Here is a 22,959-nt window from a genome sequence, read left to right as displayed (position 1 = left end):
ACTCAGATATCCGTATTCGCTGGCTTCATTCCATGTCTCTGAAATCTGCTATTCTCTTCTTGCTAATCATCTTAGTACATCATTTGACTTCCACATCCTAAATGGTAGTCAACAACATCTTCTACCCACCTGAGCTACAGAGCAGCTGGCTCTCTCTGGGTGCCTTAGTTGAAACAGCATAGAAAAGACTGTAGATTCTGTTGTATTTTGGAGTCAAAATCTGGCGTAACTTGTACTGGGTTGTGGATTTCTCATGCATACAACTGAGAAATAATGATAATGGAAGCTACCATGAAAGGATGGATGTAGATGGTAGAGCTGACCGCTGTCCTTGTGCCTCTCTTTGTAGGATCCCAAATTACTTAATACACTGTATTTGGAGTTATATCAGTTACTGTGATCTTCATCACCTTGATTAATTTTTTTTGTTTTCAGTAACTCAAATTTATTAGTTCCATAATTAATTAAAAAACAAATGTAGATTAATTGGTATTAAATAAAATGAACATGAATACGTTTCACTAATATAAATTATGATTATGTTTTTGAGAACCTATGCATTTTAATATAATGAACACTATTTTCATAATATACATATAATGAACAAATTGAACAAAGATCAAGGAAATTAAGGTTCCAATTAATGAATACTTTTAATCCTTTCTTTTTCAATATTTACATTTAAAACTATAATAATTTCAGTATACCTCGAAATGATATAAAGTAAAAAAAACATGGTAATATATTGAGAATGTGTATCCATAATATTCTATTTGTTTTCAGATTAATTTTTTGAAGACTGAAGTGGAAAGAAAGAGCAAAATGATCCGTGACTTACAGAATGAGGTAATTTTCATGTTGCGGGATAATTGTACATTAACCAAAGAATACACAACGAGTGCACATAGGACTTTACCAGAAGTTTGCAGAATTTCAATGCTGAGTTGAGCTTCAGTAGCCTAGTAATGGAGAAGAAAAGCGACAGTAAGAGTTACTGTCTCAGAGCTGCAATGAGCTTAGGAAATACAAAGGACTTCATTTCTTTGATTTTTATTTTTCAAGATAATTGGACACTACCTCTAGGTTTGACTATTAAATCTGATTTTTTTATTTGTCATTCTCTATATGCAGAGAAGACCCTGTTAAAGGTTATCATCTGATGTTTCTGCAATGATAAGAAAGGATACATGTAGATATTTACTTTGTAAACAAGCAGGTGTAAGTTTCTTGAAAACATGGGGAAGGGCTTGGGCTTGCCTCTACTGGATGATCCTCCCCATGGGAGGCCTTGCTTTCTTGCTGGGGGGGGCAGGTGGGAGGCTGGGAGGGCTGGAGGAGGGAAGAGGGGGATCTTTGACTGCTGTGTAAAATGAATGAAAAAATTTCTTAATAAAAAGGAAGAATAAAATGATAAGGCATATAAAAAGGGAGTCTATGAATGAAGCAGCAAAAGAACTAAAGCCAACGAACACTATTGTAGAGAAAACTCTAGTAAATTAAAAAGAAAACCCTTTTCAGTTCAACTCTGCAAATATGTGGCTGTAAATCTCTCTAAGGTAATCATTCCATCTTCTTGCCTCAGTGAACACAGTGCAGTGGAGGGGATAAGGTATTTCATAATGTAATGGAGTGCTTCAGGTCACTATTCCTAATGGATTCCCACATTGCCCGTAGATGAATAGGTGGTAAGTTTTGCCTCACATACACCCTGAGTCCAAGATGTACTTGGGATATTTTATTAATATTTCCTCACAACGTTCTAACTTTATTCCTGGTGACTTGCCTTTCTTGAGATGACTTTCAAGCAGACCATTATTATGCACAACTTTGTACCTAACATTTAAAGCATAGTATGAATCATCCACATAAATCCCTAGAGCTACTGGGAAAGTACCAATGACCAAGCAGCTCAGCATAGCAGAACTTAGCTGTCTCAAAGATCTGCAGGCAACATGTCAGAAATAAAATCAGTGTAGCTCAGCTCTGTCTGAAGGTTTGGGACATTATCTCTCCCTTTTTCCTGCTAGTGTTTGCTGCCTTGGGGTAGTACCACTCTCTGACTCAGGGGAGTACCACTCCAGTTCCCACTTGTGTCTTCATGGCGACTCACCACTGTGTCTAAGGTCGTTATATGCCATCTCCTTTTCATATAAAAAAAATCTATTACTAACTTTAGTACCCACTCTACTCTGTTATGATATTGTTTGGTTGTGATTACATGTGCAAAAATCCTAGTTCTCAATCAGTTCACTTTCTGAGTTTCCAAGTAGATGTGAATACAGGATGCAAACCATTCTACTAGCTTTGGTATTTTGGTAGATTGACACAAGTATCTTAGCAACTTTTAATAGGTAAGGGTCAGAAATATTATTGACTGTAAGTCTGGGTGTCTTCGGGGACAAATAAGGAATTTGAACTTAGAGACGTCCACCAACCACCAGGAAAAAAAATGCTTTATTTCTTGTGGGTAAAATGATTTTTAGTTACTTATTCATGTAAAAAAAAAGTGGTTAATATTGGTGGTTTGTTGTTTCTGGGTGCAATTTCAAGCAAGCAAACTAGCATAGAATGCATTTTACTCTCTGAGTCGGGGCTGGAAGCGTCCATTGTAAAGTCGATGTGATTGAAATGGCCAAAGTGTAAAAGACAGAAAAGTAAATATGAAAACTGCCTCTATCATATACAACCATTAAAAAGAACTGTCCATTCAGCAAGGGCACAGTGTTTTGACTTGGTATTTCAGAGGTAAGTCTCTCTCATTGTAGAGATACTCATTCTCTCAGGGCAGTGTACAGTCTGCCTTAGACATCCCTTTTTTTCACGTTATGAACAACTAACTCTACTGTGTGAATTACTACTGAAAATACTGGTGGATACTTGCACTTGTGGAATTTTAGAATCTCTCAGATTGGGAGTTCATCTGTGTTCACAGCCATATTTGCACCATTTTTTCTTATCTGATGGAGGATTATGCCTGTATTCTTCATAGAAAAGTAAATGTGAATTCTTGGTTTTGTGGCATTTGTTAAAGTCACTTTACCATTCATATACTTGGAGTTGTTGGCATTTTGGAACATATGAAAACAATACATGTTAGAGACATGTGGAACTTGTTAAGCCCCCAACAAAAGTAAGCAAGTACAATCATCATTGTTATTAGGTTTTGAGGTAATTAACTCAAGTAGTGGTTTAAGCAATAAAACTCCATAAATAAAAATACAAAGTCTACTTGGTCTCTACCCTGTATTCACAGATATCATTCATATCCTCATGAGTCTTTCTATAAAGCAAACAAAAGTCCCAGTCATCCAATTCACACACCCCCCATCATAGAAACAGGGATTAATGAGAATTCCCTTGGCTTGCTCTACCAGAACTCTCCAGAGATGATTCTAAATTACTGACATGCCTACAGCAATCACTGCAGCCAGGGAAATGGGTAGTTTAGTTAGTCATGTCTTCTTCACATGGCTGTCCTTAGGTTGTATAGGGTTCATTCAACTGAAACCAAATAGATTTCCCTTGAGAAAGGAGGGTTCACTAAAGAAGATACCAGAGCGATTAATATATATATATATATATATATATATATATATATATATATATATATATATATATATATATATATATATATATATATATCTTGGAAAACACTGACACTTCTATTACCTCCTGTCTTCCAAATGTTTTCCTATGGTAAACTCCAGACCATAGAGTATAACATCATAGTTTAATAATTTGTGATAGCCAAGTCAAGCAGAATACACTGAAGTACTGTGTCTTTACTAGCATTGCTCCCGCATCTAGACTTCCTTCTCATTCTATATTAAGAGTCTGCTCTCGAATGGCTAAGATCAAAAACACTGAAGACACCTTATGCTGGAGAGGATGTGGAGCTAGGGGAACTCTCCTCCACTGCTGGTGGGAATGCAAGCTTGTACAACCACTTTGGAAATCAATATGGCGATTTCTTAGAAAATTGGGAATCCATCTCCCCCAAGATCCAGCTATACCACTCTTGGGCATATACCCAAGGAATGCTCAACCACACCACAAGAGCACTTGTTCAGCTATGTTCATATCAGCATTGTTTGTAATAGCCAGAACATGGAAACAACCTAGATGCCCTTCAACTGAAGAATGGATAAACAAAATGTGGTACATATACACAATGGAATACTACTCAGCAGAGAAAAACAATGACATCATGAGGTTTGCAGACAAATGGATGGACCTAGAAAAAATCATCCTGAGTGAGGTATCCCAGACTCAGAAAGACAAACATGGTATGTACTCACTCATAACAGGATACTAGATGTGGAACAAGGATGACTGGACTGCTACTCACATCACCAGGCAGGCTACCTGGAAAACAGGACCCCAAGAAAGACACAGGGATCGCCCAATGACAGAGAAATGGAAGAGATCTACATGAACAGCCTGGACATGAGTGGGGGTAGTGAAGGGCGAGGGTCGAGGGAAAGAGAGCTTGGGTGAGTGGGAGATCCCAGCTGGATCAACAACAGAGAGGGAGAACAAGGAATAGGAGACCATGGTAAATGAAGACCACATGAGAATAGGAAGAAACAAAGTACTAGAGAGGCCCACAGAAATCCACAAAGATACCCCCACAACAGACTGCTGGCAATGGTCGAGAGACAGTCCGAATTGACCTACTCTGGTGATGGGATGGCCAAACACCCTAATTGTCGTGCTAGAAACCTCATCCAACTACTGAGGGATCTGGATGCAGAGATCCATGACTAGGCCCCAGGTGGATCTCTGGGAGTCCAATTAGCGAGAATGAGGAGGGTTTATATGAGAGAGAATTGTTGAGACCAAGGTCGGATAAAGCACAGAGACAAATAGCCAAACAAACGGAAACACATGAAATATGAACCAATGGCTGAGAGGTCACCAACTGGATCAGGCCCTCTGAGTGGGTGAGACAGTTGATTGGCCTGATCTGTTTGGGAGGCATCCAGGCAGTGGCACCGGGTCCTGTGCTCATTGCATGAGTTGGCTGTTTGAAACCTGGGGCCTATGCAGGGTCCCTTGGCTCGGCCTGGGAGGAGGGGACTGGACCTACCTGGACTGAGTCCACCAGGTTGATCTCAGTCTGTGAGGAAGGCTTTGCCCTGGAGGAGATTGGAATGGGGGGCGGGCTGGGGGGGAAGGTGAGGGGGGCGGGAGGAGGGAGAACAAGGGAATCTGTGCCTGTATGTAGTACTTAATTGCATTGCAAAATAAAAATTAAAAAAAAAGAGTCTGCTCTCTCTCTCTCTCTCTCTCTCTCTCTCTCTCTCTCTCTCTCTCTCTCTGTTGTTTATTTCTTTCCTCTATTCATCATCTCCACATCAATGGTGGCAGAAAACATTTTCTGACATGACACTAAACAATCCCCTCCACCTCTGTGTCTTGAGAGAGATGGAGAGCTGCTTTCATTTTAATCTTCCAGGTTTCCTTGCTCCCTTGCATGTGCTTCCCATCTCCCCAGCTCTGTGCATCCCAGAGTCAGTGCCATCACTGCTCTATGGGCCCACACAGCTTTTGTGTCTCAGCTTGTCACGGTTTTACTCTCTTAGTAGAACCTCACTTAGTCTTTATTCAAGCACACGGACTAAATCCAGGAGAGTGAAGAAGTTACAGATTACTAGAGATTTTAGAAAAGGACACTCATGAGAAATTTCAGAAAATCTAAGAAGCAAAAAGGAGTGTTTCTTACATAACAGGATGGATGAATGGACTTCACGGGTGAAATGTTAGAGGAAGAAGCTAAAAGATTACAAAATATATAAATATTTCAGCGCACCCGTAGTGAAAAGCAGTGACCCTAAAAGGTCATTATTTCAGCGTCACAAAAATCATTCCTCTGTACTATACCCAAATAAAAGTCTATGAAGCTCCCATTTAAGACAATTTGCAGTCTCATAAAATTCATGCATATCAGAAATCCTCCTGTCTCACTGTTTGACTCTTCACAGTAGTTAATGTTTCTGGCTTGGATCATTTATGTAGTCACTGATCTACTTGTTCATTCTCATTCTACACTTTGCAGTAGTAGAGGGCACACTGCATAAAATCTACCTATTAATATATATTAAGTCTGTAGTGCATTTATATTAACAATAAAAATATTGATTATTTTTCAAATTATAGGAATGAAGACTAATTTTTCAGCATTATATTCTCCATGCATTTTCTTGACCATATTAGACATTTGATAAATGTTTATTGAGTAATGATAAATATTCCTTTACTAGACTGTATTTTTCATAATTTGAGTAGAATGAGCCACTTCCAATATCTCATAGTTATGAAATTATGAGGATTATGTCTTTTCACATTTCTCAAATGCATATATGTGGCATACAAATACACACACAAGTAGATAAATAATGAAATACATTTCAAATATATAGAGTAGCTTGATATCATGGATAATCAGCAAAGTTCATGTTAATCGCTGCTACTAAAATTTATTCCTGTCTTTTTTTATATCAAAGAGAAGCAACTCTTACATTCAGTTAGTGATGCACTACACTGAAAAAGCAAATCATATAAAAAAGAAAAACAAGAAATAAAAATAAAGGATGGAAGAGAGGGAAGGAGGAAGTAAATCAGGAAACGTGGGGAAAAAAAAAAAAGCTTGATGTGGGTTGAGGTTCCAAAAACTGGATTGCTCTAGAGATTTACATTTATTTTTTGTGGGGTGTGTGTGTGTGTGTGTGTGTGTGTGTGTGTGTGTGTGTGTGTGTGTCTGCTGTGTGTGTGTGTGTGTGTGTGCTGTGTGTATGTGTGAGTGTGGGTGTGTGTGTGTGTGTGTGTGTGTGTGTGTGTGTGTGTGTGTGTGTATGATAAATGCAGGTTCCCATAGAGGCCATAGGTGGTTGTGAGCCACTCACTATGGATGCTAGGAAAAGAATTCAGATGTTACATTGTCTGTGTACTAAGCCACATCTCCAAGTCTGGAGAGAATTTTGCCAACATCAGTGACTCAGTCACTTTCACCTGTGAATTTAACTAGTAATATAAGGGATTTGGATTTTAAAATCCTCATGATTCCTTAAATTTCAGCTGTAAGAGTCAGTAATTTTAGACATTTAGTTTATAGAAACAAGAATATGTAACTCGGTTGGTGATCTCTGAGTGGTAAACAAACTCAGTGTGAATTCCTGAGTGCCCATGAGTCTAACAAGCAGTGGTCTAGATTACTCTAAATGGTGTTTGGATTTACCTGAAGCTTTTCTGAATATTCAAGAAGTGCTTGTGTTTCTTTGTACTCTTATAAAACAAATGTCAACATTACCCACCTTGTCCTTTGTAGAAGTCTTAGAAAAGTGAACCATCTGCACTTATGGGTATCAGTCAAGCCACTTCCATGATTTCATCATTTAACATATATTTATGGTACTAGGGTGTTAATTATTTTTTTTACAAATCTGTACAGGTTTCTGATTTATCTCCAGTTAGTACACAATATTGGAAATGTTTTTAAACAATTACTTAGAAGTATAAACTCTATGCTCTATCTTCAAGATAGTGTGAACTATCAGTACTTGGAAGGGGAAAAAGGTCTGAACTTAGGAATAAGAAGGCATAGTAGTTCTATCTATGTATCATCTATCTGTCTGTCTATCTATATTAATCTATCTACCTTTCTATATCTGTCATCTATCTGTTTAACATTTCTCACCATCTACCATCCTAATTGTTTATACTCTAATATATCTATTTCAGTTTCAGTAATTAAATGTTACTTAAACAGAGACACCAATGCCAGTCACACAGTTCTTTTGAGGGTAAAATTGTACAGTTATAAGGACACCTACCATTGTTCCCTTCCTTTTTCTTTCCTAATTAATGTAAAATGTGATTGTATAGATTTATACTTATTAGTATACTCTTCACTTAAAACTTGCCTAGTAATACACACATTTGCCTGAAACATGGCCCAAAACAGAATGCCACAGTTAGCTTTAAAAATATTTATTCATGTAATAATTAAGAATTTTAAGATGAGATTATCCTGGATGACACTGAGAGTGATTCAAATTACTCACAAAAGTCTTTATGATAAAGAAACAGAGGACCTGAAAGATAAACTCCACAGATAAAGGCACCTTCATGCCTGATGATGGAGTTCTAGCAATGGACCCACAATAGAAATGGAAGGGAAGAATGCTGAAAGGGAAGAATCCCCTCAAAAGAGTTGTTCCCTGACCCAACAAGTGAGTCATGGCATGTGAGCACCCCTGCACATACACACATACAAAATGAGCAGAGTAGGGTAAGAGTGTGAGAGAGGAGAGAGAAAAAGAGAGGAGAAAGAGACAGAAAGAGAGAGAGATCTGACTCACGCACAGGGTAAGATGCTGTACGAAGAGGAAGCAAGAGAGGTTGGGAGATTGGAAGATAGAAAAACTTGAGCTAGAGCCAAGGACTGCCAACAGCACAAGAAGATAAAAGAGACAAGGAGCAAGTCTACCTTGGGAAGATCTGGAGGAAGCCCGCCTCTTGGAAGAGGCAAGGGACAGATTCACTCTGGGATCTCTGGATGGATCTCAAACTCTGTGATTTTGCCCAAATGATTTCTAAATTTTGTCTTGTTTCTTTCTAGGACCACATAACACATTTCTATTGTTACCCTACTATCTTCATCAGCATTCTACTGCTATGAAGAGACACCTTGACCAAAGCAACTCTTAAAAAAAATGATTTAATTGGGGATTGTGTACAGTTGCAGAGGTTTAGTCCATTGTCATCTTAGTGGGGAGCATGGCCACATGCAGGCAGATAAGCTGCTGGAGAAGTGACTGGGAGTTACACCCAGATCCATAGGCTACAGGAAGTAAGAGCTAGACACTGGGCCTGGCTGGGGCTTTTGAAACCCCAGTTGGTACCAGGAAGCCAAATATTGCTGTGACAGCCTGACCATGCTTCTTGTTGCAGAATGTGGACTTTGAGACTTTGGATTAGGAAAGCAGTTGAATGTTTTGATGGGTGCTTAATGAGCCATATTAGACTGAACATAGAAGATAGTGATGCTGAGAATGATATAGATAATGATGGCCCATCTCAGGGTACTTCAGAGGAGAAGAATACTAGTAGGTAGCCTAGAGACTGCCCTTGTGATATTTTGGCTTTCTGCCCTTGTCCTAAAAATCTGTCTGAGACTAATTTGAAGAGTTTTGGATTAATAGCATCAGCAAAGGCCATTTCAAGACAGCCTGGTATTGACTGTATCATGTGGTTATTAGTGGCCACTCTTATACATATCTATAATGAAAAGGACCAAGGTGAGCAAGGAAAAATACAAAATGTACAGTTGGAGGAGAAAGGGAGCATAAGCAAATGTAATGAGCTAAACCCAGAGCTCAAGAGGATAAAAGGTTTAAAGAAAAGCCTGATGCTAAAGGGAATGGTGACTTCAGTGCAAGACCCTCACCCAGCTAAGCTTCCAACTTGTGAAAAGAAATTAAAGAAAAGTAAAAAGGGATTAAAGAAAAGCTTATGCAGTGAAAGACACCATAGAAAACAGAAAGCTGATAAAAATGTATTTGAATGAGGGGGCCATGTTCCAGCCCCAGCAAGCAGAAGAACCTGACAGTTTCAGCCTCATGGTTCTGGCTTTAGAGTCAAGGATACAAGACAGTGGTTGTGGAAACTTCCTCCATGACTAAGGAAAGCCACTGAGGCCAGGTCAGGGATGTCCCTACATAGGGGATCAGAGAGGCCATTGTGTGAAGCTATAAAAGTGAAGCCTCGATTTTGTTGAAGACCCCAAGATTTCCTTGGGATACTTGCCAAGGAAAGCTGCTGACAGTGAGTGGAACCAGCCCAAGAGAAAGAGGTGTGTTGAGGTCAACAAAGCTGAAAGGAGTTGGAGATCTGAAGAGCATTTGGTCATCAGACATGGAGATGCAGTGTTGGAGTTTGCCCAGCTGGTTTTCAGTCTTGCTTTGGTCCAGTATTTCTTCACTATGCTCCCATTCCTCCCTTTTGGAATGGTAGTTCACATTCTGTGCCACTGTATGTTGAAAGTATGTGATCTACTCTTTGATTTTGATTTTACAAGGTGTTGCAGTTAAGATTGCCTTGAATCTCAGAAAAGACTTTGAATTTTGGACTTTTATTTTTGTTTGTTTTTGTTTTTGTTTTGTTTTTTAACATAATTTCTTTGTTGAATCTTTGGGAATTTCACATCATGCACTTCAATTTCACTCATCTCCCAGTCCCTCCATATCCTCGAGTCCTCACCCCCAAAAGAAAATTGAAAACAATACAAGCAAAGAAAAACAAATAAAAAATTAAACAAAATTAAAAACCTCTTTGCTTCTCCATCTTTGCTGTCTCTCCAAAACCTCTCCATTTGGCATGAGCATGGGGGAGCTAGCTCCATCCTTCACCTGAGTGGAGCAGCCCCAGTGGCCTGAACTGACCAGCTTAATTACCACCCATGCCCATAGCCAGGCCAGGGGGTGGCCCACCCTAACATCTACCCCATCTAGGACCTCTGGAGTTCATACAGGGACTGGTCCTATGGAATGATAACAGCAGGGTCTCCATGACTTTGGAACTCCATGACTTACGGTGGCTGCAGGATATCCTAGAGGAGTTTCATTGAGGATCCAGTGATGATGGTGTACCAGAGATCAGATGCCTTGAGCCAGATCAATGACTCATTGCAATGAACAAGTAAAGCTTATTAGACAAAAAGATATACTGTGTGACACACTGCAGCTCTCAATGCCATCAGGACAAAGTTTGGACTTTTAAACAGTGTTGAGACTGTGATAGACTATGGGGACTTTTGAAGTTGGACTGAGTGTATTTTTGCATTAAGATATGGCCACAAGCCTATGGGGCTAATGAGTGGAATGTGGTGGTTTGAATAAGAATGCCCCCCACCATGGGCTCATATATTTGAGTGCTTGGTCATCAGGAAGTGGTACTAGTTGAGAGGAATGAAAAGGTGTGGCCTTGTTTGAGAAAGTGTGTCACTGGGGGTGGGCTTTAGGGTTTCAAAAGCCCAAGTCAGGCCCAGGGTTTTGCTCTCTTTTTTCCTGCCCCTTGTGGTTCTTGATGTAAAACTCTCAGCTCCTTCTCTGGTACCATGCCTGCCTTCATGCCACCATGCTCTCCACCATGATGACAATCCTCTGAAACTGTAAGCAAGTTCCAATTAAATGGAACTCCTTTATAAGAGTTGCCATGGTCATGGTGTCTCTTCACAGCAATAGAACAGTGACTAAGGCACCAATTTTGGTTATTTTGTAAGTAACAGCAGAAAAATCACTAGGTAGGGATAGAATTGACATAATAAACAGGCTGTTGTTAGTGTGAATAATTTAAGTGTGCTATATGGTGCTGACATATCATGTTTCCTGGGGAGTCTATTCCAATTCACCCCAGTTAGACAGGACAAGGACAGGGAAAAGAAATGACTGTGTTTAGATCCAACTTGGGGAATCAACGGTTATATCTAAGTTGCTTCCATGACCATAGCATAGGAGTTCTTCATAGAGGAATTTGTGGCTTAGGCTGATTCATTATTCAAAAAGCTCAAGCCAATGTGAGTAAGAACTCACAACAGCCGGTGTTCCCTGACCAACACTGGGGAAGCTCCACTGAGTTTTCCTATTCTTCGGGAGTTGCTTATTCCCTGTGTGCTGTTCACAAAACCATGGCATGGCACTTTCTTTGGCTTGTGAGTTTTATGAGCTCTCTGAGTCTCCTGAGCTTTCTCCTCAGGAGAGATTTTCTTCAGTATGGAACAAAGAGCCACAAAACAATGGCCAATTCTGTGTACTGTTATTAATTATGAGACTGAGCTGAAATGCTAGCAAGCATTCTACTTCTTCAGGATAAAACTTAAAGATTTTGGTACAATACACATGCGTTTATCACAGTTTTCCAGAGTCTTGAGCACAAACCTATATAAGGAGGAAATGATATGAAAATATTCCCTCAAGCCTTCTGTGAAATCTTTGTCTAGTGTGGGGAAAAAAACCCATAAAGCCAGTAAACTAACATAGTAACAGAATAATGTGTAATAGGGGTCACATACTTTATTCTTTGATCTCACAAAGAAAGAATGCTGAACAGTAAATATGCCCATCCATGATTTGTGATAAAATACCCATGTGGTCAATGCTTCCATTCAACTTTCTTCCTCCTGGTTATTCAGAATCCAAAACCACAGTCCACAGGTCAGTGTGACACAAAATTAACAAGGCCCTTCTGAGCTCAGTCATCACAGATCAACGTGACACAGTCAGGAGGTTCTTCTGACCCCAGTCATCAGGAATCAGTGACACACAGTCAGGAGGTTCTTCTGACCCCAGTCATCAGCAATCAGTGACACACAGTCAGGAGGTTCTTCTGACGTCAGTCATCAGCAATCAGTGACACACAGTCAGGAGGTTCTTCTGAGCTCAGTCATCACAGATCAGTGTGACACAGTCAGGAGGTTCTTCTGACCCCAGTCATCAGGAATCAGTATGACACAGTCAGGAGGTTCTTCTGACCCCAGTCATCAGGAATCAGTGACACACAGTCAGGAGGTTCTTCTGACCCCAGTCATCAGGAATCAGTGACACACAGTCAGGAGTTTCTTCTGACCTCAGTCATCAGCAATCAGTGACACACAGTCAGGAGTTTCTTCTGACCTCAGTCATCAGCAATCAGTGACACACAGTCAGGAGATTCTTTTGAGCTCAGTCATCACAGATCAGTGTGACACAGTCAGGAGGTTCTTCTGAGCTCAGTCATCATAGATCATTGTGACACAGTCAGGAGGTTCTTCTGACCCCAGTCATCAGGAATCAGTGACACACAGTCAGGAGGTTCTTCTGACCCCAGTCATCAGGAATCAGTGACACACAATCGAGGCTCTTCTGACTTCAGTCATAGGGAATCATGACACACAGTCAGGAGGCCTTTCTGAGATGTCATCCTAACCTTCTAAATGCCTCCATTTTCTTAACTCAACAAGACACTGAATTACTCTTTCTCTTTGTGTTGCCTTGCCTTCTTTTCCTCTCTCTCTTTCAGTTAGAACATTTTTAATTAGTTCATAGTTTGTTTTGTTAGTGAGACAATTATAGATTTAGCTTAACCTCAGAGAAATTTAAACATGTACTGATGCCTGACTATTTTATCATTGTGAAAATAGGATAAATCTATTTCAATTAGTGTTTCAAAACAATAGTCTATCTTTATTTTCCCTTACACTTGATAGTTTCAACACACACACACACGCACACACACACACACACAGGATAGAGCAAGTTTCTTCATTAGTCCCTAGCCCCTGGGAACCAAAATGCTCCTAAAATGCGCTCTCTCTCTCTCTCTCTCTCTCTCTCTCTCTCTCTCTCTCTCTCTCTCTCTCTCTCTCTCTCTCTCCATGTGTATGTACAAGTTACAAAAGACACAGGTAAAGAAAACAAACACTTCCATTTCCACTATTGTTTTTCTATTTCTATTTTTAGAAAGACATCTTATTACATTATGCTTTTCATTTGGCATCTAAAACTGATATTCACAATCTCAAATGAGCTATTTTATATTATAGAAAGAGCATTTTGTGCATGAAGAACTCTTCACATGTATCCTCATATCACAGTTACACCTAGCTCACTGCCTTGTGGAGCAGTACAACATAGCATGGACTTCATAAAAACAGATGCAGAACTCTCTTTGTCCAATAATACAAAGTATTTCTTAATGTCATAGTCCCCAAATGGGTATAAAAATCTGTCATGTCCATTTTATTTTTGCTCTCTATTTTGTTCATAACTTTAGAATTCTCATCAATTTCCTTATTACAAACATTTATATCTGGTAAAATTTCTTGCTTTATAGCAGAGAAATCTTTGAGGATTTCCTTTCTATTCCCAAAGCAGCAACAATGAATCCCAGGGCACCCCATGCCTGTGTGCTCTTAGCCTTGATACATTTCCTTAAGCATCATTTCTCCCATCCTTTATAAGCTTCCATTGACTCTGTCTCACAAAGGTAAAGTACTGGTGTTTTTCATGTCAAAATCGAACATATTATCCAGCAGTGAGGAAAGAGAATCTCTGATAGGTTTATCACAACAGCAGAGTCTTGTCTGAAGCCCCAAAACCAAGTTCATAGTCACTGAGAGAATCTTCCTCTGAAACAGTGACAGTGAATGCTCTCATAGGGAGCAAGGCTTCTTGCACCGCATGCAGCTACCCCTAGAAGTGTGCACTCCCCAAAAGTCCAGGGTTTTGTCTTTATTACTTATTTATATGGTATTTTTGAAATATGTATTTGTGTATCTACACATATATTATGTGTATACATGTGCATACACATACGTATCCAATCTCCAGACATTAGATAGTACTCACTTGGAATCAGCCCTTGGGGAAACTGTTCAAACTCCCAGAGCTTTATGAAAATGGAGAATCACCTCTGCTTTTCAATCCCTCCTGTCTCACACTGAATTCCTCCTCGCAGTTATCCACCCATCAACTCATTCTCTCTTTGAAGTGTGTTGTCAAGCTGCCCAGCTCCTCTGGGATCTTCCAAATCTACACTTTAGATTACTTCCACTCTTTGCCATCATATAAACTACCCGCTACAGTGGGATCTCTTTCCCAGTGCTACCAGGTAGGCCCTGCACCTCCTGATCCCAGAGGCCTCCTGACTTCACCTTCTCAAGACCTTCTGCCCCAGCTACTGGTAGGACAATAGGAAGGAGATAGCCACACCACAAGGCAACAGAGGAGAAGATCAGCAGGAGATTCACTAACCATTGGACAGTATTTGCTCATACAGACAACATGGGCATATTTCAAGGGAACAAAAGCACAGAGCTGAATGGCATGAGGAAGTCAATCTAAGATGTGAAAATAGAATTTAACAAAAAACATCAACCAACAAAACTCAAACTGAAATGGTGATGAAAATTACAAACCCAATAAGCCAAATTAAAAACCTCATTGGAAAACCTCACAAATAGAATAAAGCATATGAAAAACAGAGCTGGAAGACAAGATAGGTCTGTGCGTGCATGCGTGTGTGTGTGTGTGTGTGTGTGTGTGTGTGTGTGTGTGTGTGTATGTGTAGCCCCTAAGTCTAAGGGGGATGCCTATACAATACAAACACAAAATGACAGGACCAGAAAAGAAACTTTACATGACATATTAAAATTTTACCCTTTTCATGGTTTTATGTGTCTCCCTAAATGCAGGAGTTGGAGACTTATTCCCTGGAGCAGCAGTGTAGGGACCTGAGTTAACGTACTGGTGCTCTCCATAATGAACAGTGCATGGCTGTTGGGAAGGAGTTTAAGCTGAAATCTCTCTCTCACTCTCCTGTTTCTTTTTTTCATTCCTTTCTCCCTCCCTTCCTTCCTTCCTTCCTTCCTTCCTTCTTTCTATCTTTCCTTCTATCTTTCTTTCTTCCTTACTTCCACAAGGGGATTTCACAGCATGGAAAACCTGGAGAGATGTATTCTATCAACAGGCTCTCCAAACTCTGACATTCTAGAACTCTGATCTATAAACTTGTTTTTGATGTGAATTTTTCATCCAATGAAATTTTACAGCACCATTAAATGAGGCAAAGTCTCTCTATCTGCTAAGCTTGTACATAAACTTGAAGATGTGAGTGGGCACAGCCAGATATGGGTAGGAATTTCCACCAAAAAATAAATCAAAGGAAAGAAGAGAGTCCTTAAATTCCTACATATGCCAGTCGACCACTGTGTAAAGGAAACAGGGCCAGAGCTTAGGAGAGGTGACCTTGCCTAAGAAATGGTTTTATTTTTTAATATTTCTTAGAAATAATGTACCAATTCAGAGGTACTGTGGCCTAATTTGAGATAAGAGAAAAAAATAATTGGTTTGCAGTCATTGCATTCCCTCTAGAAAAAATAGCTAAGTCAGATCTCTATGATAGAGAAAATATTAATCTCCAAGGCCCTGCAGTAAGAGAACATCTCCAGAGCTGAACAAGAGCTGGAGGGCAGGCTTTCCACATACAGGACGTCTGATTCTCAACTGCTTTCAAAGAAGTTTTTCCAATATGAAAATCGTACTTGAAGAAACAGCTAAGTGAACAAACAGAGATGGATATGTTCTAGCCTGGACATTTTTATTTTCCTCGGCTTCCAATGGAGTGTGAGAAATGACTGTTGTGCCTTGTAGAACCTCTGCGTAAATGAACTGGTGTTTAATGGTGTGTCAGAAATGGCCACCGAGCTAATTTCCTTCTGGAGCTGCCAGATGTGTTAGCATCCCAGCTCTTCTCTCTTTTTAACACCTCGCCTAAGCCTGCTACCAGCAATTCCAAGGACATCAGCTACAAGGAGAATTCATATTTTTTTGGAGTTGGTGAGTTCTTCAGAGTGTGAGAGAAATACGAGGTGTGAAAATAGCACAGCAGTTTTTGAAGTGAGGAGGGAGAAAATGGACAAGGCCAGAGAGGCAACTACAGAGTTAGCTAACGGAACTTTCTTAGGGGCCTGCCCTGAGAACATTCCTCCCAGGGTCCTGGGGAAGATGCTACGTCTGACATGGGGTTATCTGAGGGAAAAGAATCTATGTACACTTTGTTCTTTTGTCCGTTTACTTTATTTCTCTAAGACAAAAATTCTATCTATACAGCTTCAGCTCCATCCTCACATACAGCTCCTCTCTGTACTTACTGGGCCTGCCCTGTAATAGTCCTAACTAAGCTCCTATGCTTTTAACCTCATCTTTGTCCTTTGTTCCTTCATCCTCCATCTTTCCTTCCTTGCTCCTTACCCATGCTCTGTGAAACTGCCTTCTTCTCTTCTCCCTGGCCAAGCAGCTTTGTCTACCATCTACAGAAATCCTCCTTCCTCCCCTCACCTCCAGACATGGCTCTCTGCCTGCCTCTGGAATTCCGCTCCAGTCCTTTACTGCACCTGGTTACGCAAAAAGCCCTATTCTCCTGAGTCAATAGCTCTGCAACACTACTAGGCCTGAAGGAAGGGGATGGTCTGACCTTCATTTTCACAGGAACAAGGCTATGCATCTACAGCCCGCCTATCTCTTAGGCACTGTAGGGGTGTTACCTAGTGGATCAGCAGTAGGTATGAGAAGCTTAACTGTTTGCCATATGGCCTGGTAGTATATGAGCGTACAAGAATTTCATAGCAGAAGACAGCTGATATATCAAAAACTGAGTAACACCAAATATTCCTTGATAAATGGCTTCCTATAGAAAAATGCCTTGACTTTTCTAGGTATAGCTTTAATCTCCATCTGAATCTCTATAATATATTCTTGTAGCCCACTGCAGTTAGCATTATTTGTAGTTTCTTGAGACATACTATCACTATATATCACAAGCAGGCCTGCAAATCCAAAGCCTCCTGCCTCAGCCTCCTTATTGAAAGGATTACAGACTTGTGTCTTTATGCCTGACTTCACAAGTAGCTTTCTGGGAATGAGGTCATTTTAATTATAAGCCAAAATATATTTTAAATTAATACTCTTTTCCTATTATAAAAGAAATTAACTATAATTTTGATAAATATACACTCATGTTTGTGTGTATGTATGTGTTGTATGTATATGTGTGTGTGTGTGTAATATATTTGATACATATGTATACATGGGGTGGTTTAGTGTGTGTGTATGTTTGTAGTATACGTATATGTTTTTGGTATGTGTGTGATGTGTGTGTGTATAGTGTATATATGTGTGTGGTGTTTGTATATATATGTATGTGTTTGTGTTTGTGTATGTGGTACGTTTGTGTGTATTTTTGTGTGCTATGTGTGTATGTACAGTGTGTGTGTGTTTGATCTATATGTGTGAGTATATATGTGTGTGGTGTCTATGTGCTGTGTATACATTTGTGTGTCAATATAATGTGTGTGGTGTGTGTAGGTGTGCATAGATATGCTTGTGGTATGTGTAAGATTGTGGAGGAATGGAGCCTATATGTATGTGGTTCTCTCTCTCTCTCTCTCTCTCTCTCTCTCTCTCTCTCTCTCTCTCTCTCTGTGTGTGTGTGTGTGTGTGTGTGTGTGTGTGTACATGTGCTTCTTCATCCCAATGTGAAAATGATGCTACTTAGGAAATCACCATATGAGTGGTTCACTTAGATACAAAGATGGCATATTTTAAAATATTCGATGTATTATCTTGAACTTTCTCCTTAGAAGTTTACAGTGTGCAAACATGACTTTTAAATGACTGTCTTTTCATGATTCTGCAAGATCACTGCAACAAAGAAGCATGATTTCCCTGCATAAGCACAGAGTTCCAGCATCTGATTTCATGGAAATGCAGAGGGCAGCTGAGTTCACAGGCAGCTGTGTCCTGGGTATGGGCAGGATGTCCAAAACACAATGTCTTAATGAAAGTGAGGTAAAGCCATGAGCAGGTCTTCAGGAAACTGAAAGCCAGGGTATGGTGTTCATGCTTCTGGAGCACAAGCCACAGTACACATCTCCCTTTACATTTGGGTGTCAGACAGCCAAATTTGTAACCCCTGGGTTTTCTCTTTCATCTTCAAGGGTCCTGAGCTGAGTTTCATGACAACCAATACCATTCTTCTTAAAGGAATAATCACATCAAAGTTAGAAGTGCTAAGAAAAAGCTTGGTGACTTGGTCTACCCACATGCATTCCAGTTTGTGTTTATAGGCCTCATTTTATTCTGGGGGTTCTACTTTGTCCTCACTAGCCTTTGTTCCTTCCAGCTTTAACTTCCCCCTACAGGCCTACCATGGTTTTAGAATTAACAGCAGAGTCAGGGGCACTGGTCTTCATGGCTCCTTTACTAGCTCATAATTCTGAACATGAAATCCCTAGAATATATTATATCTCCCGTGTCATCTACCCTGCTTTTCCCTGTTCATTAATGGCTGGCACACAGCTAAGAGGGCTTCATTAATTGCTGCACGTATATTCCTAAATACATCAGTACGACCTGCTCAATCTGTATATTACTTCTATGTATATTTTGGTGATTACCACTTGATATTGAGTAACCAATTGGTGTGCTCTTCCCTTGGGAAGACTATTTCTTCCACTCTCAGCATTCCTTAGTTGCCTGTAGTTCTTTGTGTGGGGAAGAGGAACTATACAATTATATTATAACTCAAAAAGTAAAACAATTTGAAAAGAGGGATTGCAAATGTAGCACATCTCCATCTCATCCTGGATGTTTTCCAGCCCAGACTTGCTATGCTCACATCCCTCTGTAACTGGTAAAGGCAACTTTATCCTCTCTGTTGTTGATACACAATCATGTATTCATCTTAGGCGGTTCTGTTTATATACACTGCATATATAAGTCAGGCAGAGGAAGGATGGAAACTCAGAAGAAAGAACAAGGAGGGTAGAAAGAAATCCAAGCAGACATGGAATCTGTAAATCTATGTGAAATAAACAAGGCAGATAGAAGGTAGAAAAAGCAACATACCTCTATCTACCCAGTAGCTGAAGACTTATTTTATTAGAAAGATGGCTGTTGTACTTCCTTAGGGTACAGAGAAGGTTCTGCAGTTGACATTGGGTTACTGGATTTGAGGGTATAAATTTATGATATATATTTTTTGTTACATTAGTATGAATCATGGGAAGGTATCTGAAGGAAATCTAAATTTGTACAGTGACTATTCAAAGCATAGTGGAAATTTTTTTCTATAAATTAAGAGAAAAGCTGACTTCCTTGAAAATACCATCTTAAATTTCCTTCCTACTCTGAGCTCATTGTTTGCTGGTAGACAAATGCATCAACCCTCTGGGCTCTTAAATGTCACAGACAGTTTGCCAGATGCGATTCCACACACAGAGCCAATGATAGACACCCAGCTTCTATTTCTAGTTCCACAAATCAGCCACTTAGCCTCTCTTTACCCTTTAAACATATGCTTAATTTGTTTCTTGGTAAATGCCATGGAAATAATGTTAATATTGGTAAGAAAACATCTGCAGAGCAATTATAATGATTCACCAAAATGGTAGAATTAGATTCTTCCTGTGAGTTTGTATAAATCAGGAGTGAAATATTTCCTGTGTCTTATTTTGCCTGCCAAATAGCATCCACAGTCAGAGAAATCTAAATTGAATACATTGAGCTTTTGTCAAAATTAATGAAGCTTATACATATCTTTAAAATATTCACAAAACCAGTCATGATGGTGTAACCTGAAACCTCAGTACTCCAGAGACTGAAGCAGGAGAATCATGAGTTCAAAACTACCCTGAACTACACATGCGACTCTGACCCACCAAAAATAAATATAAATAAACATACAAAATAGAGATCAAGTCCTTATTCACTATAAACCTGAGGATATGGCCAGCGAGATAGCTCAGCAGGAAAAGGTGCTTGCTGTCAAGCCTGCAGTCTGAATTCAAATCCTGGGACAGACATAGTGGAAAGAAAGAATCAACTCCACAAAGTTGTTCTCTTAAGGTTTACATGTCAAATGTGAATAATAGATTGATAGATGATAGAGAGATAGATAAATAGATAGATAGATAGATAGATAGATAGATAGATAGATAGATAGATAGATAGATAGACAGACTGACAAGACTGGTATATGCAATAATAAAGCAATCCTGAGGACATGGCTCCTTGACAATTACTTCCCTGCTTCAACCCTTGTTCTGATAAGGAATTCCATATTATCACATTTGGGCACTGAAGATTCACCATGTTAGTGTTCTGCTTTGATTCCACACACATTCTCTCTCTAAATTCTACCCTTCTTCCTCCTAAGCATTTGGTAGTTACCCTGTCCTGTTTTACTCTAGAAGTCATCATTCTCCTCTGCTGACCTCGCAGGTCCTTTCCCGTCTCCTATCCTAGGTTATAGTCTGTCTCTGCCACCTCTTTCTTTTCTCTTCTCTATGGTTCTCTTCTGGCTTCTCTGACAAAGAGCCTTTATCCAGACATGCTGAGTCACTCTATGCTTTGATGGGCCTCCTGTTTTTGAAAGGTTATGGTCTGAGACACTCCTCCTCGCTTCTACACCCGAGGTCTCTTGACGCAGAGGTCAAGAGCAAGGTCATAGGATTGTGCCCAGGTCCTATGTCAACACTTCATGACATGGAGTGATCTTCTGAGTGTCTCCACACTTCAGATTGCCAGCTGCAGAGTTGATACCACAGTAGTACCTGTGGCAGTGCTTATTATGGGAAGCAAAAGACATGGGCAATACTGTAAAGCTCTTACTATGTCACACATAATAAGTCACCTATTATTCTTGGATAGTCTCATTTGAAAGCATCCATTATATAAAAAGTCTTATTTAATAGGCTAATTTGCAAGCATCCCTTGTATAAGTTAAAATTTGCCAATTTATTGCTATAGAAATTTTCCTACTCTATTTTTCTCTTTATCCTCGGGAAAATGAATCACTTTCCCTTTTGCCATAACCTTACACATTGTAGGTAACCATCCTGACATATAATTGAAATACATTTGAACTATCTGCCATGTTCACTGGTCAATGAGGAGTCATTTCTGGACACTTGATTCTTGGTATCAATTCTGGAACACAGAATATTTGTCAAAAGCTTGCACAGAGACAATGAATGTCCATTAAGTGATATTCATCATTTACAAAAATATCAAAACAGCCATAAGAGCAAAACATACAACATTGCCAAGCATATTAGTTCATAACTACCCTTGCATGTGGCCAATGCTCTGGGGAGGTTAAAGCCAGACTGTGGCAGGTGCTGAAACACTATATTAAAAAAAGCCTAGCAATAAGATGTCACATCTATCCATAGAGAGTATATTTAAGGACCTCTAACCCTTCGTGGGAGAAATGTATTTTTATGATCCATGCAAATGTTCTTTCTTTGCATTCTGAAATGAATTTTTCTCTGCAGAATTGTGCTTTTCTTTGAGCTCTGCCCCTGTAGAATGCCCTCTTCTAATTACAACTGATTTGTTCACTGACCCAAAAGCTGGATTATCTTTTCGTGCTCAAAGTCTTTGATGGTTTATGTTAAGTGCAGCTTAGCATTCTTCAAAGGAGAAACTTAAATCCCAGAATATTAAGCTTTCTAACCATTATTAAAGACTTTATGTGGGAGAAAAATTAATAAGTATTGTTCAATTACATTTACCTAATATTGATTTTTAGCTTGATAATAGCAGTCTTTCTTTGTTATTAAAATTATAGGTTTTAATCTAAAGTGGAAATGTGTTCAACTCTTCATAGTTAAATCCCTAACACAATTTTTACAGAAAGACATATAAATGGATTTATACCACTGTTTTAATGATTTAATTACACAGAACAATAGTACAAATAACACTCTCTGCAATAGATATGAAAGAATTCCGTATTCATAACTCTTTTAATATTGAGTAAGAAAATTTTTAACTTGTCTTATAGTAAACATTGATGCCCACTAAAACAAACTGTAACATATTTCAGGTATTAATCAGAAATTTTAATCAAGACATTAGTCTTACATATTTTGCAGAATAGTCATGGAATTGGTTAGTTTAATACCTTAAAGCTTACCTTTAATTAGAAGTTTAAGAAAAATTTATTAAGAGTCGTATTTAACCTAATACTATTGCTCTCCAAACCAATGGGGACTTTTACATTACAGACTAGATTGCTTCTGGAAAATTTTTGTTACTTCCTGATCAGGCTTTAAAAGCTTAAAGCAACACATATCTCTCTTGAGGTAAGAATAGAGAAGTTGTTTGTAGTATCTGGACCTGAGCTTCCTTTAGCACATAAACTCACTCCCTAGATGGGTAACTTCTTTCTTTGTCATTAATTGTTAACAACATAAAGTTCTGTGTATTTTGAAATGTCAAAATGTTCATTGTGAATAGAGGGGAGCACTCTTAACTGACATCATTTATCCAGGGTTCATAAACTAAGAATGGTAGGATTCCTCATGCAGCAGGGCAGAGGTAGAGGTCCCCAATCAGGATGGCTGGTTTGTAGTGGCGC

The 22,959-nt window shown here is 39.3% G+C and overlaps 1 protein-coding gene across 1 annotated transcript in view; it reads left to right on the top strand.

Moving 5' to 3' along the window:
• Luzp2 (leucine zipper protein 2) overlaps positions 1–22,959 on the top strand; it is a 177,300-nt gene that overhangs the window by 21,943 nt on the left and 132,398 nt on the right. Inside the window, exon 4 of the mRNA XM_059253341.1 lies at positions 784–846. Coding sequence (XP_059109324.1) covers positions 784–846 — 63 coding nt within the window. The remainder of the gene's footprint in view (positions 1–783; positions 847–22,959) is intronic.

This window comes from Peromyscus eremicus, chromosome 1 (assembly GCF_949786415.1).
Source record: "Peromyscus eremicus chromosome 1, PerEre_H2_v1, whole genome shotgun sequence".
Lineage (NCBI taxonomy): Eukaryota > Metazoa > Chordata > Mammalia > Rodentia > Cricetidae > Peromyscus > Peromyscus eremicus.
This window is presented reverse-complemented; position numbering and strand designations above follow the sequence as displayed.